At 47.2% G+C, this 14,083-nt stretch overlaps 1 protein-coding gene across 1 annotated transcript in view; it reads left to right on the top strand.

The window, feature by feature from the left end:
- LOC310860064 (PR domain zinc finger protein 5-like) overlaps positions 1–14,083 on the top strand; it is a gene marked incomplete at its 3' end in the record, with an annotated part of 135,220 nt that overhangs the window by 47,091 nt on the left and 74,046 nt on the right. Inside the window, 4 exon segments of the mRNA XM_083766826.1 lie at positions 1,325–1,409; positions 3,017–3,174; positions 6,986–7,079; positions 12,560–12,720. Coding sequence (XP_083622952.1) covers positions 1,325–1,409; positions 3,017–3,174; positions 6,986–7,079; positions 12,560–12,720 — 498 coding nt within the window.

Below are 14,083 nucleotides of genomic sequence, written 5' to 3'. Positions count from 1 at the left end.
AGAGCTGTACATATTTGGTGGCCGGAACGTGAACAAGTACTTCAATGATCTGTGGAAATTCAGTCCAGAGACCTTCTCCTGGAAGAAGGTTGAGACCAAGGGGAAAGGCCCATCTCCACAGTCTAGGATGTGCTGTTGCATGATGGGAGATCATGTCATCCTCTTTAAAACACCTGATGACCTGTATGTCTTAGACTTCAGTCCTAGCCTCAAGACATTATGTAAGCTAGCAGTTATTCAGTACGAACTGGAGCAGTCTGAACTCCCACACAACATCAGATGGGAACTGGCAGCCATAACTTCCAAAAACGACCGAAAAAGGTCGTTTTTGAAAAAAAGTACAAAGTAAAATAAAATCACACCCATGTGAAATGAGGGGCGCTCTTATTGTACATCATCATAAATGGCCACTTACTGCTTTTTATATAGAAAAAAAAATGATATTATGCATAATTAAGTTCAGCCTTTTGGCCCCCCGGCCCCCTCCCTTTTTGGGAAAAAAATAATTGCCCACCCCTGGTCTATGAGATCTCTGACTGTCATGTGTTCATTCACACTGTGTAGGTCCATGAGATCTCTGACTGTCATGTGTTCATTCACACTGTGTAGGTCTATGAGATCTCTGACTGTCATGTGTTCATTCACACTGTGTAGGTCCATGAGATCTCTGACTGTCATGTGTTCATTCACACTGTGTAGGTCTATGAGATCTCTGACTGTCATGTGTTCATTCACACTGTGTAGGTCTATGAGATCTCTGACTGTCATGTGTTCATTCACACTGTGTAGGTCTATGAGATCTTTGACTGTCATGTGTTCCTTCACACTGTGTACTGTAGGTCTGTGAGATCTCTGACTGTCATGTGTTCATTCACATCGTGTAGGTCAGGGTTCCCCAATTAATTTTCCTCAAGGGCCATATTTTGACTAGCGTACCAGGCTGGGGGCCGAGTCTGCACGTGCGAGGTCGAGGTCTTGCCCTGAAAATTAATTTTCAGGGCAAGACCCCATTTGAAAAGGATGCCCAGTTTGACATGCATAGGCTACTGACCCCCATTTAATGCCATTTATATCTGGGACCCTTAAAAAAAAAGAAAAAAATTCTTTCATGGGCCACAAGGGGGCGCTCTGTGGGCCGCAAATGGCCCGCGGGCCGCCTATTGGGGAACCCTGGTGTAGGTCCATGAGATCTCTTACTGTCATGTGTTCATTCACATCGTGTACTGTAGGTCTGTGAGATCTCTGACTGTCATGTGTTCATTCACATCGTGTACTGTAGGTCTGTGAGATCTCTGACTGTCATGTGTTCCTTCACACTGTGTAGGTCCATGAGATCTTTGACTGCCACGCCTGCGACAAGAAGTTCATCTCCACCAATCAGCTGAAGAGACACATGATCACCCACTCAGGTAAGTTAGAAGAAAAAAAACCCACGTCTGGAATGATCGACTGACTCCCGTCACGCCCCCCCCTGTGTGTCATCTGGCTCCGCCTCTGCCTCTGAGAGTGTACCGATGGAACCAAATGGACCCGTTTGGGTCCATTTGTACACTCTCAGTCAGAGTAAAGCCCTTAACCCATTCTGACCTGAGATCAGATTCATACGAGGATTCCGCCGGACAAACACTGGGTCTGATGAACCCATTCTGACCTGAGATCAGATTCTAGAAATGTCAGTCGTTGTTCGATTTTTCAAAAATAGCAGACCTACAAGCTCGTATCGCGCCACTCGGTGGCGCGATATGAGCTTGTAGATCTGCTATTTTTCAATAGCTAAAGCATGACATGATGCTAACACCAAAAGGGGTTCCCGACCAAAATTGATTAAACATTACGGCCAATTTCCTCTTTGAAGAAATGTACATAGTGTGGTTTCACATAGCGTGATGTTGTCGCCACAGACAGATGCTCGCTTCATTGTTTTAACTGTTATCCTATACATGAATCTCCATGATGTGGTTCACATACTGTACTGTAGCATGGCGTTTTACTCTGATGCTATACAGTAGGTCCATTGTTTTACTGGTTTCCTAGTTTCTTTGAGCGACTATATACATTGTTCTCTCTGCATTCTGTTGATGTAACCTTTCGCCTTGTTGTTTTGTTGACTAAGAGAGAGTTCATGCTTCCCCCTGATCTCTCACTTGACTTGCTCTACTTATATTAAGAGCATCTGCGAAATGTCAACGTTGTAAATTTCAAACTGTCATCGAATGTTAGCATACATTTCCTCAGAATGCTTGCCCATTATGACTACAGGGATGGATCTCGAAACCTGAGCCCACTATGAACTCAATAACAAAATGTGTGTATGTGTATGTGTATGTATATATATATATATATATATATATATATATATATATATATATATATATATATATTAGAGCTGGGACTCGATTAAAAAAAATAATCTAATTAATCAGAGGCTTTGCGATTAATTAATCTAGATTAATCGCATTTTAATCGCATATCAATATTCAACCCGAGAACAGCAAGAAACCTTTTTTTTTATGTTTTTTGGTATCCCAGTGAATCAACGAATAGTGACTACAGGATACCACTCATTTTCAACATTTTACTGTCATTAATATACCTGTTGTGGAAATAATAATAAAAGGTCACCCCATTCTGTGTTGCCCAGAACTGTAGGTCTGAACAGATCCATCAAAGCTGTGTTCAGACACAAGTCAGGTGTCTTGAACGCAGCCCAGTAAGGTCATATGTCGACCCCGCCCCCGCTCACCTCCGCCCCACCCTCTCCTGGGGCTGTGGCCATCTTGGATCCTAAAACACAGGGAGAGAGGTGGGGCCGAGAAAGGCCCTTATTGCATATCATTTTGGGGGTCCTTGACATGACATTGAGCACCACCGATATAGAAACATGACGTATTTCAGACATGGGTTAATCAGACCAGTGTGTGTCCAGTGGAAACCTCGTATGAATCTGATCTCAGGTCAGAATGGGTTAAACAATAAAGACATCTCTCTCTCCCCCCCTATGTGTGTTGCTGGTCAGAGAAGAGACCGTATACCTGTGAGATCTGCAGTCGGTCGTTCAAGCGTCTGGACCAGGTGACGGCCCACAAGATCATCCACAGCGAAGACAAACCCTACAAGTGTAAGCTGTGCGGGAAGGAGTTCGCCCACCGCAACGTCTACAAGAACCACAAGAAGGTGAGTCCGCCCACCGCAACGTCTATACAAGAACCACAAGAAGGTGAGTCCTCCCACCGCAACGTCTACAAGAACCACAAGAAGGTGAGTCCGCCCACCGCAACGTCTACAAGAACGACAAGAAGGTGAGTCCGCCCACCGCAACGTCTACAAGAACGACAAGAAGGTGAGTCCGCCCACTGCAACGTCTTTACAAGAACCACAAGAAGGTGAGTCCGCCAACCGCAACGTCTACAAGAACGACAAGAAGGTGAGTCCGCCCACCGCAACGTCTATACAAGAACCCCGAGAAGGTGAGTCCGCCCACCGCAATGTCTACAAGAACCACAAGAAGGTGAGTCCGCCCACCGCAACGTCTACAAGAACCACAAGAAGGTGAGTCCGCCCACCGCAACGTCTACAAGAACCACAAGAAGGTGAGTCCGCCCACCGCAACGTCTACAAGAACCACAAGAAGGTGAGTCCGCCCACCGCAACGTCTACAAGAACCACAAGAAGGTGAGTCCTCCCACCGCAACGTTTACAAGAACCACAAGAAGGTGAGTCCGCCCACCGCAACGTCTATACAAGAACGACAAGAAGGTGAGTCCGCCCACCGCAACCGCCATTTCCGTTCACGGAGATATCTTTTAAAACATATTTTTTTCATTTCCATTTCTGCTAAAGCAGCCAGCTGTGTATGCTTAGATTTATATTAAGATACATTCGCGACGCATTGTGAGCTTGTAGATCTGCTATTTTCAAACTATTTTTTTTATTCATTTGAAAACTTGAAACGGGACATTATGCATATGTACTTCCACTTTTGGTACTTTAAGTACATTGCACATACTTGCAAGATATGGCTCCCCCATATCTTGCAAGTATGATTGAACCCTACAAACCCTCCCGCGCACTCAGATCAGCCAACGCAGGGAAGCTGGAAGTACCCTCACTAAAAACGCCGGGACAACGCTCCACACGTCCCAAACTCTTCTCCCTTCTGGCTCCAAAACTGTGGAATGCACTTCCCATTGCAGTCAGAACTGCAGCATCACTCCCAATCTTCTGCCGTAGTCTGAAAACCCACCTTTTCAGACTCCATCATGACCCTACCCCCTTAGATAGCATTTCTGTAGACTTAGATAGCATTTGATACAGACTTATAGCATGTTATGTAGACAGCACTATAATTGCATTGTATGTAGTCATAGCACGTCATAGTACATATGTATAGCATAGTAATATATATGTATAGTTTATATGTATAGTGTCATTATATAGATATTCCACTGTTACTTTCTTAGCTTACGCATGTTTCATGATAAATGCTTTTTAAGTGATGTATTCCCATGCTTGTTTTGTTCTTGCTTAATGTAAATCGCTCTGGATTAAGAGCGTCTGCTAAATGCCTAAATTGTAAATTGTAAATTGTATTGCATGTTGAATTCACAACTTTGACTTGTAACAGAGTATTTCCATATCACAGTAATTGATACTTTTTCTTAAGTACAAAATGTGAGTACGTTCTCCACTACTGTTTTTCCCGAGTGCCATTTTGGTCCTGCTAGCTAAACAGCAGCGCTGTTTCAACCCCGCGGCAGCTAGCTAAACAACAGCGCTGTCTCAACCCTGCGGCAGCTAGCTAAACAACAGCGCTGTTTCAACCCCGCGGCGGCAGCTAGCTAAACAGCAGCGCTGTCTCAACCCTGCGGCAGCTAGCTAAACAGCAGCGCTGTTTCAACCCCGCGGCGGCCATCAGCCACACGGCCCCCAGTGTTGGCCCAACGATCGATTAGCGCGTGATAGCATTAAGGGGGACATCACAGTTCGGACACGGGGCTTCAAAGCGGCCGCTATTAGCGGCGTGCTGCAATCAATCAGGGCCTCGTCGGCCGCGGCTGTTTTTACTGTGGCGGGCCTGTCCTCCCCGAGCCTCCACTGTGTTTACTTAGGGGGGGTGGGGGGGGTGGGGGGGGGGGGTGGTCACTCACACAGACAGATGAGGGGGGCGGGGTGGGGGGGCGGGGAGACAGCCAGATAAACAGGAGCACTTTGAACCCAAAGCCCCTAAAGCTACATGTCTTCATGGAGTCAACAAACCAGATCAGACACGGAGCCTTACCCCCCCTAACCCCACCCTATGGCTGGAGCCTCCTGTATGCGCCAAGCCGCCAACGCCCCACAATGCACCAGACGGCTATTTCACAACACACACACAGAGAGAGAGAGAGAGGGAGAGAGAGACGGCGAGACAACATATAGATTCATGGCCATATGATGTATTGCAGTTTAGAGGAAGCAATCTGATTGGTTGAAATAGCCATCTGTACCCATGCTTCAAACGAGCACGACGGCACACCTCATCAAAACATAAAAAAACAGCTGTGCTGATGAGACGGGATGCACAGTATGCAGATTAGACACACCGACGGACGCACATGCGGAAACAATGTGCGGGGATGCGGTCGGACATGCGCTGCTCCCGTGCGCACGGTTATGGTGAGGTTAGGGTTTGAGGTATAGGTTGTCGGTCTAATGACAGTCTGACCAATAGGGTTTGAGGTATAGGTTGTCGGTCTAATGACAGTCTGACCAATAGGGTTTGAGGTATAGGTTGTCGGTCTAATGACAGTCTGACCAATAGGGTTTGAGGTATAGGTTGTCGGTCTAATGACAGTCTGACCAATAGGGTTTGAGGTATAGGTTGTCGGTCTAATGACAGTCTGACCAATAGGGTTTGAGGTATAGGTTGTCGGTCTAATGACAGTCTGACCAATAGGGTTTGAGGTAGGTTGTCGGTCTAATGACAGTCTGACCAATAGGGTTTGAGGTATAGGTTGTCGGTCTAATGCCAGTCTGACCAATAGGGTTTGAGGTATAGGTTGTCGGTCTAATGACAGTCTGACCAATAGGGTTTGAGGTATAGGTTGTCGGTCTAATGACAGTCTGACCAATAGGGTTTGAGGTATAGGTTGTCGGTCTAATGACAGTCTGACCAATAGGGTTTGAGGTATAGGTTGTCAGTCTAATGACAGTCGGACCAATAGGGTTTGAGGAATACGTTGTCGGTCTTATGACAGTCTGACCAATAGGGTGTGAGGTAGGTTGTCGGTCTAATGACAGTCTGACCAATAGGGTTTGAGGTAGGTTGTCGGTCTAATGACAGTCTGACCAATAGTATGTCTAAACTATAGTCCCCGATGAGACTAGCAGCGTGCTAGGCTAGCAGTGTGCTAGGCTAGCAGCGTGCTAGGCTAGCAGTGTGCTAGGCTAGCAGCGTGCTAGGCTAGCAACGTGGCTAGGCTAGCAGCGTGCATCATGGGACATGATGTGGTCGTAGTGGCTAAATCTGGCATTAAAAATATATATGAATTTCTATCATATATCGTAAGTATAAGGTTTATTGTAGAGCACCTTTCGCAACGTGCTTTAACAATAATAAAAGTAAAACAAGTCAATAATAAATCTTTAGTTACAATGAAAGTGAGTTCACGTGTTTATCTGTTGTATAGTCTCAATTACGACCGCATCAGGCTGATCACTGGCGTGCCAATAATCACCATAAAGCATACCCTCTTGTAATATCACCAAAAGAGTACAAACGGAACCACATGGACCCGTATAAGGGTTCAAATGGTTCCTACGGTAACTGTCAATCATTTAGCTGGGTGGGTGGGGAGGACCCAACATAGAGGGGAGCATTGTCATTGGCTGACAGCTGTGATGTGTTTCCTACAGGGGAGCAGTGTCATTGGCTGACAGCGGTGATGTGTTTCCTACAGGGCAGCAGTGTCATTGGCTGACAGCTGTGCTGTGTCTCCTCCCACAGACCCACTCAGAGGAGAGACCCTTCCAGTGTGAGGAGTGCAAGGCTCTGTTCCGTACCCCCTTCTCCCTGCAGCGCCACCTGCTGATACACAACAGTAAGTACAGCACTCTTTCAGCGCCACCTGGTGGTCACCAGTTTAGGCTTTGGTTGCCAATTCACCCATTATAAAAAAAGAAAGAAAATGTAATTCTATTATGCATGTAATGTGCATGTCATCACCTGTACAACAGATTAGAGGAATTTTCAAAATATGGATTAAAAAAAAAGAATATAAAAAGAAACTCGTCTTAACGACCGTGGCAATCAGTGCATAATTGGATTCAGCTCGTCTTAATGTTATGGCACTTAAACAATGTGTTTTCAAACGCCCTGAAGTAATCCTATTTGAACTGCATGGGGATCCCCCAAAATGATCCTATTTGAACTGGGGACCCCCCCAAAATACTTATATTTGAACTGGGGTCCCCCCAAAATAATCCCATTTGAACTGGGGACCCCCCAAAATACTTCTATTTGAACTGGGGACCCCCCAAAATACTTCTATTTGAACTGGGGTCCCCCCAAAATAATCCCATTTGAACTGGGGTCCCCCCAAAATAATCCCATTTGAACTGGGGACCCCCCAAAACAATCCTATTTGAACTGGGGACCCCCCAAAATAATCATATTTGAACTGGGGACCCCCCAAAATAATCATATTTGAACTGGGGACCCCCCAAAACAATCCTATTTGAACTGGGGACCTCAGGGTTTCCACAGATAAATTTTGTGAAAATTGTTAGCTATTTTAGTTTGCCATTTTCACAATTTCTTACGTGATCTTTGACTATTTGGCCAATGTTTGAACATTTTAATATTATAGTTCAGCAGTTTGTTGGTATTGTTTTTGTTTGTTAAAATTTAACAAACAAAAAAAAAGACATTCAATGTCTTAAAAGTCCTTACACTGTCACTTTAGAAATGTGCAGATACACTTGCATACATTTCTAAACGGTTTGTTTACTGTTGAGTGAGATCATATGTGGACCCCCCCTCCTTTGGGGGTTCCAGACCCACGGTTTGAGAAGCATGCCACAATGGATGAATCAGCGTAGCCACAAGTGACTGTATTATTGACTTAACACAATTATGACCCTTTCCTTTCATTTGCTGTATCAGATAATGATAATATCCTCACAGACGTTGGTTTCAGTGACAATAGAGAGATGGACGGAGGAGATACTTCATGGCTCTTGCGTTGCATGGATCCCCAGAGGGGCTGTATAGCCTGCAGGCAGGCAGACAGACAGACAGACAGACAGACAGACAGACAGACAGCGGGCTGTATAGCCTACAGGCTCTGCTCCTAGCAGACAGACAGACAGACAGACAGACAGACAGACAGCGGGGCTGTATAGCCTACAGGCTCTGCTCCTAGCAGACAGACAGACAGACAGACAGACAGACAGACAGACAGACAGCGGGGCTGTATAGCCTACAGGCTCTGCTCCTATAGCAGACACTCTCTCCTTCAGTCTAAACGCCACTCAGACAATCTGGATCTATTTTCTTCTAACTAAACCCATGCAGCGGCGCTGATCCGTTTGTGTGTAGCTAACGTCTGTGCATTATGTCCAATAGCTGCTATTGGAACCCTGGCCTCTCAGAGAGAGAGAGAGAGAACATTTGTAGCGTTCGTCCATGAGGCCACCCTCCCCACGTTGCCAGGCGGAGATGTTGTGATTATATGAGCTTCAGTCGGTACTACTCTTGTCAACACAGTAAGCGTTTGCCCCTACCGGGGGGGGCCAAGTGGCCTTGGCTCAGGGGTAGAGTGGCCGGTAGAGGTTCCCGGTTCGATCCCGAGCTCCCCCAGAGTTATAGTGTCAAAGTGTCCTTAATGAGCAAGACTCTGAAGTCGGACACCTACTTTCTACCCCGACGTGCAGGTTGGTGGTGCCCTGCACGCTTTGCCTCCGCTCGACCGACAGACAGACAGACAGACAGACAGACAGACAGGCAGGCAGACAGACAGACAGACAGACAGACAGACAGACAGACAGACAGACAGACAGACAGACAGACAGGGCGCTCGTAGAGCCCAATGCAGCTCTTCAGAACGGAGACATGATGACACAGAGATTGTGTGAAGCTGGAGGCATTTCCTGCCCGGCTCCCAGGAGACAGATTACTGCTGGGTGGAATCTCTGCCGCGCTGCTGAAGAGGAAGAGGAAGAAGGCAAAGAAGAAGAAGAGGAAGAAGAAGAAGAAGAAGAAGAAGAGGAAGAAGACGAACATGAGTTATGATGTCGTTTGTGACGCAGCGGGAAGAGAAACAACAACACTTATTTGGTGTTATTGAAGAGAGAGATAGATTTGTTGTGATGTGAATTTTGGGTGGGAACCCCTTTTGGTGTTAGCATTATGCTATGCTTTAGCTATTCAAAAATAGCAGATCTACAAGCTCATAGCGCGCCACCGAGTGGCGCGCTACGAGCTTGTAGGTCTGCTATTTTTTTGAAAAATCGAAGAACGACCGAAACATAGCTTTTTCAGAAAACTGTCAGGATGTAGAAGAACATTTATAGAATCTGATCTCAGGTCAGAAAGTCTGTCCTGGTTGAGTGAAGGCACCATGTGCTCCCAGCTCTGTTTTGCCCAACCCCACCCGCCACTCCCACCCTCACCGCACACACACACACACACGCTCGCACGCATGCACGCACGCACGCTCGCACGCAGAGAAAATCAAGTGCAGCTGTCGCGGCCTTTTTTCATGTGAAATGGCATTGTTGTTGTTTTAGAGTCAAATGAAACGCGCGGCACAGCGTTTTAAGTAGGGGTCAAAGGTCGCTTGTGGTAATCCTCCTTTAAAAGCCATATAAACACCTCCAAGAATGACCCACCTCAAGTGTGTGTGTGTCTCTGTGTGTGTGTGTGTGTGTGTGTGCCTCACAGAGTGTGCAGAGAGACACAGCGCCGCAGAGAAAAGGGGCTTACAGGCCCAATCAAATGCACGTGTGCACATCACACACGCGGGCGCGCGCACACACACACACACACACACACACACACACACACACACACACACACACACACACACACACACACACACACACACACACACACACACACACACACTTGTGTCACAATGGACTCTCCCTCTCGAGGCAGTCCTTGACATTAACCATAATGAAGGAACTGGTTTCCATTTGATTAACCCGTTCTGCACTGGAACCCCTTTCGCTGTTTTACTTTAGCTATTGAAAAATAGCAGATCTACAAGCTCATTAAAAAAAAAAATGTGAAAATGTGTCTCTAATCTTTCACAGTGACCAACTTGAACTCAAATCTTTGCTTCTGGGGGGAAGCACTGACATATAGAAACATAGGGTTTTTCTTCAGGAGAACTGTCAGGATTTAGAAGACATTTGTGGCCAAATTTGACTGAGGGACTGCCATTGGATTGTTTTGAATTTGCATTTTTTGAAAGCAGGGAGTCATATAGCTTCAAATTGACATATTGGTTGTTCAGTTTGAAATACCAGTTTTGGAGATATGGCTTATAGAGTAATGTCTTGCTGCAGAGAAACAGCGAGTTGAGAAAACAGGCTTGAAAGTTTCACGTCTGTGGACTGTAACCTATAGCTACATGTATTTATTTCATATTTACATATTTATCTGGCGCTTATTCCAGACATGCTCTAGTATGTGAAGAGTCTGCCTGCAGTGCTATTAACTCATTTTGGATAAAAAAACGTTTTTCTCCTCTGGTGAAAAGCTGCATGATGGCAGGCTCTCTGTCAAATCTGGTCACATGTGTAGAATCGTCCTCTGGTCTAAATTCTGAACGGGAACCCATTTTGGTGTTAGCATCATGTTATGCTTTAGCTATTGAAAAATAGCAGATCTACAAGCTCATAGCGCGCCACCGAGTGGCGCGCTAAGAGCTTGTAGGTCTGCTATTTTTTTGAAAAATCGAAGAACGGCTGACATGGAAACATGGCTTTTTCAGAAAACTGTCAGGATGTAGAAGACATTTGTAGAATCTGATCTCAGGTCGAAATGGGTTAAAAGCCACACTGGAGGCACGGTGGCACAGTTGGTAGTGCTGTCGCCTCACAGCTAGAAGGTCCTGGGTTCGATTCCCGCTCAGGACGCTGTGGGGGCTGGCGGCGTGTTTCCTCCTCCGCGTCATCAGTGCCCATACCCGAAGGCGGGGTTGGCGAAAGGGCCTTTCTGTGTGGAGTTTGCATGTTCTCCTCATGTCCCCTAGGGTAGGTATACCCTCACAAAAAACATGCAGTAATCCTGGTCTCTAAACTACCTCCCCCTGGCCAGCCGGGGCGCCTGATGGAGGGGAAAGGAACTGGTTGGAATAACGTGTTCCTTCCACGCGCTACGTCCAACCAGGGAAACTCCCCCCCTGTCAGGTGTAAAGGAGCAACTTGGACACTCAGGCATGAAGGAAGCATGAGTTCAAGTCCGTTGCTCTCCTCTTGTCCCCCATATATGGGGACTAGGTTGGCGGAGGGTGTGTAGAGCCCAGGATCACATTAGATGATTGACACAGGGGTGAAAAATGGGTTACAAAATCGTGGGATAAAAAAAAAAAAAAGCCACACTGGAGACGGACGGACGGACGGACGGCTTTCTGCTTTCATTATGTCGCTCGGCCCATCAGCGTGGCCTCGCCCCGTTAATGGGGGGCTTGTAGCCACTTTGACTGTCAAGCACACACACACACACACACACGCACAGACCCCCCCCCCCCCCCTGTACCCCCGGTGTGGAAATTGAATGATCTCCATATAATGGAAACAAGCGCGCCGCCTCAACAATGGGCCCTGTTGTACACTGGGGCAGGGTGGAGAGGCAGAGGCGTGAAGAATAACAGCTGTCTGTCTGTCTGTCTGTCTGTCTGTCTGTCTGTCTGTCTGTCTGTCTGTCTGTCTGTCTGTCTGTCTGTCTGTCTGTCTGTCTGTCTGTCTGTCTGTCTGTCTGTCTGTCTGTCTGTCTGTCTGTCTGTCTGTGTCTGTGTCTGTGTGTTTGTCTGTCTGTCTGTCTGTCTGTCTGTCTGTCTGTCTGTCTGTCTGTCTGTCTGTCTGTCTGTCTGTCTGATCTGCCCGGTCGGTCTTTTCTCTTTAAGCGTTTGATTGGACGGAGCCAGGAAGTGGGCCATGCTTCAGAACACAACAGCCATTCAACACACAGTTCAAGCTATTTAAGTTACCTCTCCCTCTCCCTCTCCCTCTCCCTCCCCTCTCGCCTCCCGAAAGCATTCACGGAGAGACGCACCGTGATAAGTGGCCAATTTTGGGGTGGGGGGGGGGGGGGGCAAAAGGCGAGAGGAGAGAATGAAAAGGACAAACGTCTCCTCTTTGTCAGCACGGCGCCTGCAGGACAAATCACTCCTGGCTCCTGATGAAATGTACTTTCCCTCTGGCTGTGTGTCGTGATGACCACGAGCCAACGACAATAGAGGGGGCTGGGGGCATGGGAGTGGCACTTAGTTTGATGCTTTGTTGTCGGTACATTATTTTTTCTCTTTGTGTGTGTGTGTGTCCTCCCCCCCCCCCCCCCCCCCCCCCCCAGGCGAGCGGACCTTTAAGTGCGACCAGTGCGACTCCACCTTCAAGCGGAAGGACACGCTCAACGTGCACATCCAGGTCGTGCACGACGGACACAAGAAGTACAAGTGTGACCTCTGTGAGAAGGCCTTCGTCACGCCGTCGGTGCTCAAGAGCCACAAGAAGGTAACTCACCCTGAACCCTATACCTCACCCTGAACCCTATACCTAACCCTGAACCCTATACCTGACCCTGAACCCTATACCTAACCCTGAACCCTATACCTAACCCTGAACCCTATACCTGACCCTGAACCCTATACCTAACCCTGAACCCTATACCTAACCCTGAACCCTATACCTGACCCTGAACCCTATACCTAACCCTGAACCCTATACCTAACCCTGAACCCTATACCTAACCCTGAACCTAACCCTCTGTGAGAAGGCCTTCGTCACGCCCTCCGTGCTCAAGAGCCACAAGAAGGTAACTGACCCTGAACCTAAACCTAGCCCTATAACTAACCCTGAACCTAACACTAACCTTAACCCTGTACCTAGCCCTAACCCTGAACCTAAACTTAACCCTATAACTAACCCTAACCGGTCCTCAAGAGCCACAAGAAGGTAACTGACCCTGAACCTAAACCTAGCCCTATAACTAACCCTGAACCTAACACTAACCTTAACCCTGTACCTAGCCCTAACCCTGAACCTAAACTTAACCCTATAACTAACCCTAACCGGTCCTCAAGAGCCACAAGAGGGTAACTAACCCTGAACCTGAACTTAACCTTAACCCTGAATCTAGCCCTATACCTAACCCTAACTTTGAACCTGAGATGAGATGACGAGATATACTTTATTGTCCAGTGCATTAGTACATCAACGCTTTTTAAAACAGACAGACAATACACAGAAGACAATACACAGTAGCAGCAAAGTACAAGTCACAAGAGTATCACAAGAGAAGTGCAAATTGCAAAGAGAAGGTGACCCAGCCCTGTACCTAACCATAAGAGCGTAACTATCTCGCCGCTGTGGCTCAGGAGCATCCAATGATCCCTGTGGGTCGGCGGTTCGAATCCCCGGTTCCTCCTCCTGTCCACATGTGGAAGTGTCCTCTTGAAGTGTCCTCTTGGGCAAGACACTGAACCCTACGTTGCCTCCAATGAGTCGGTCGGTGTGAGGCTGTGAGCATCGCCACCGTCGGTGTGAGGCTGTGAGCATCGCCACCGTCGGTGTGAGGCTGTGAGCATCGCCACCGTCGGTGTGTGAATGTGGGAAGTGAGGACGCTGGCGTCGACTGTTCGCCGCTTCACCTCCCAATGTATGAATGAATGAACCTTCACCTCCCAATGTATGAATGGATGAACCTTCACCTCCCAATGTATGAATGAATGAACCTTCACCTCCCAATGTATGAATGAATGAACCTTCACCTCCCAATGTATGAATGAATGAACCTTCACCTCCCAATGTATGAATGAATGAACCTTCACCTCCCAATGTATGAATGAATGAACCTTCACCTCCCAATGTATGAATG

This window comes from Protomyctophum parallelum (assembly GCF_964188405.1).
Source record: "Protomyctophum parallelum genome assembly, chromosome: 6".
Lineage (NCBI taxonomy): Eukaryota > Metazoa > Chordata > Actinopteri > Myctophiformes > Myctophidae > Protomyctophum > Protomyctophum parallelum.
This window is presented reverse-complemented; position numbering and strand designations above follow the sequence as displayed.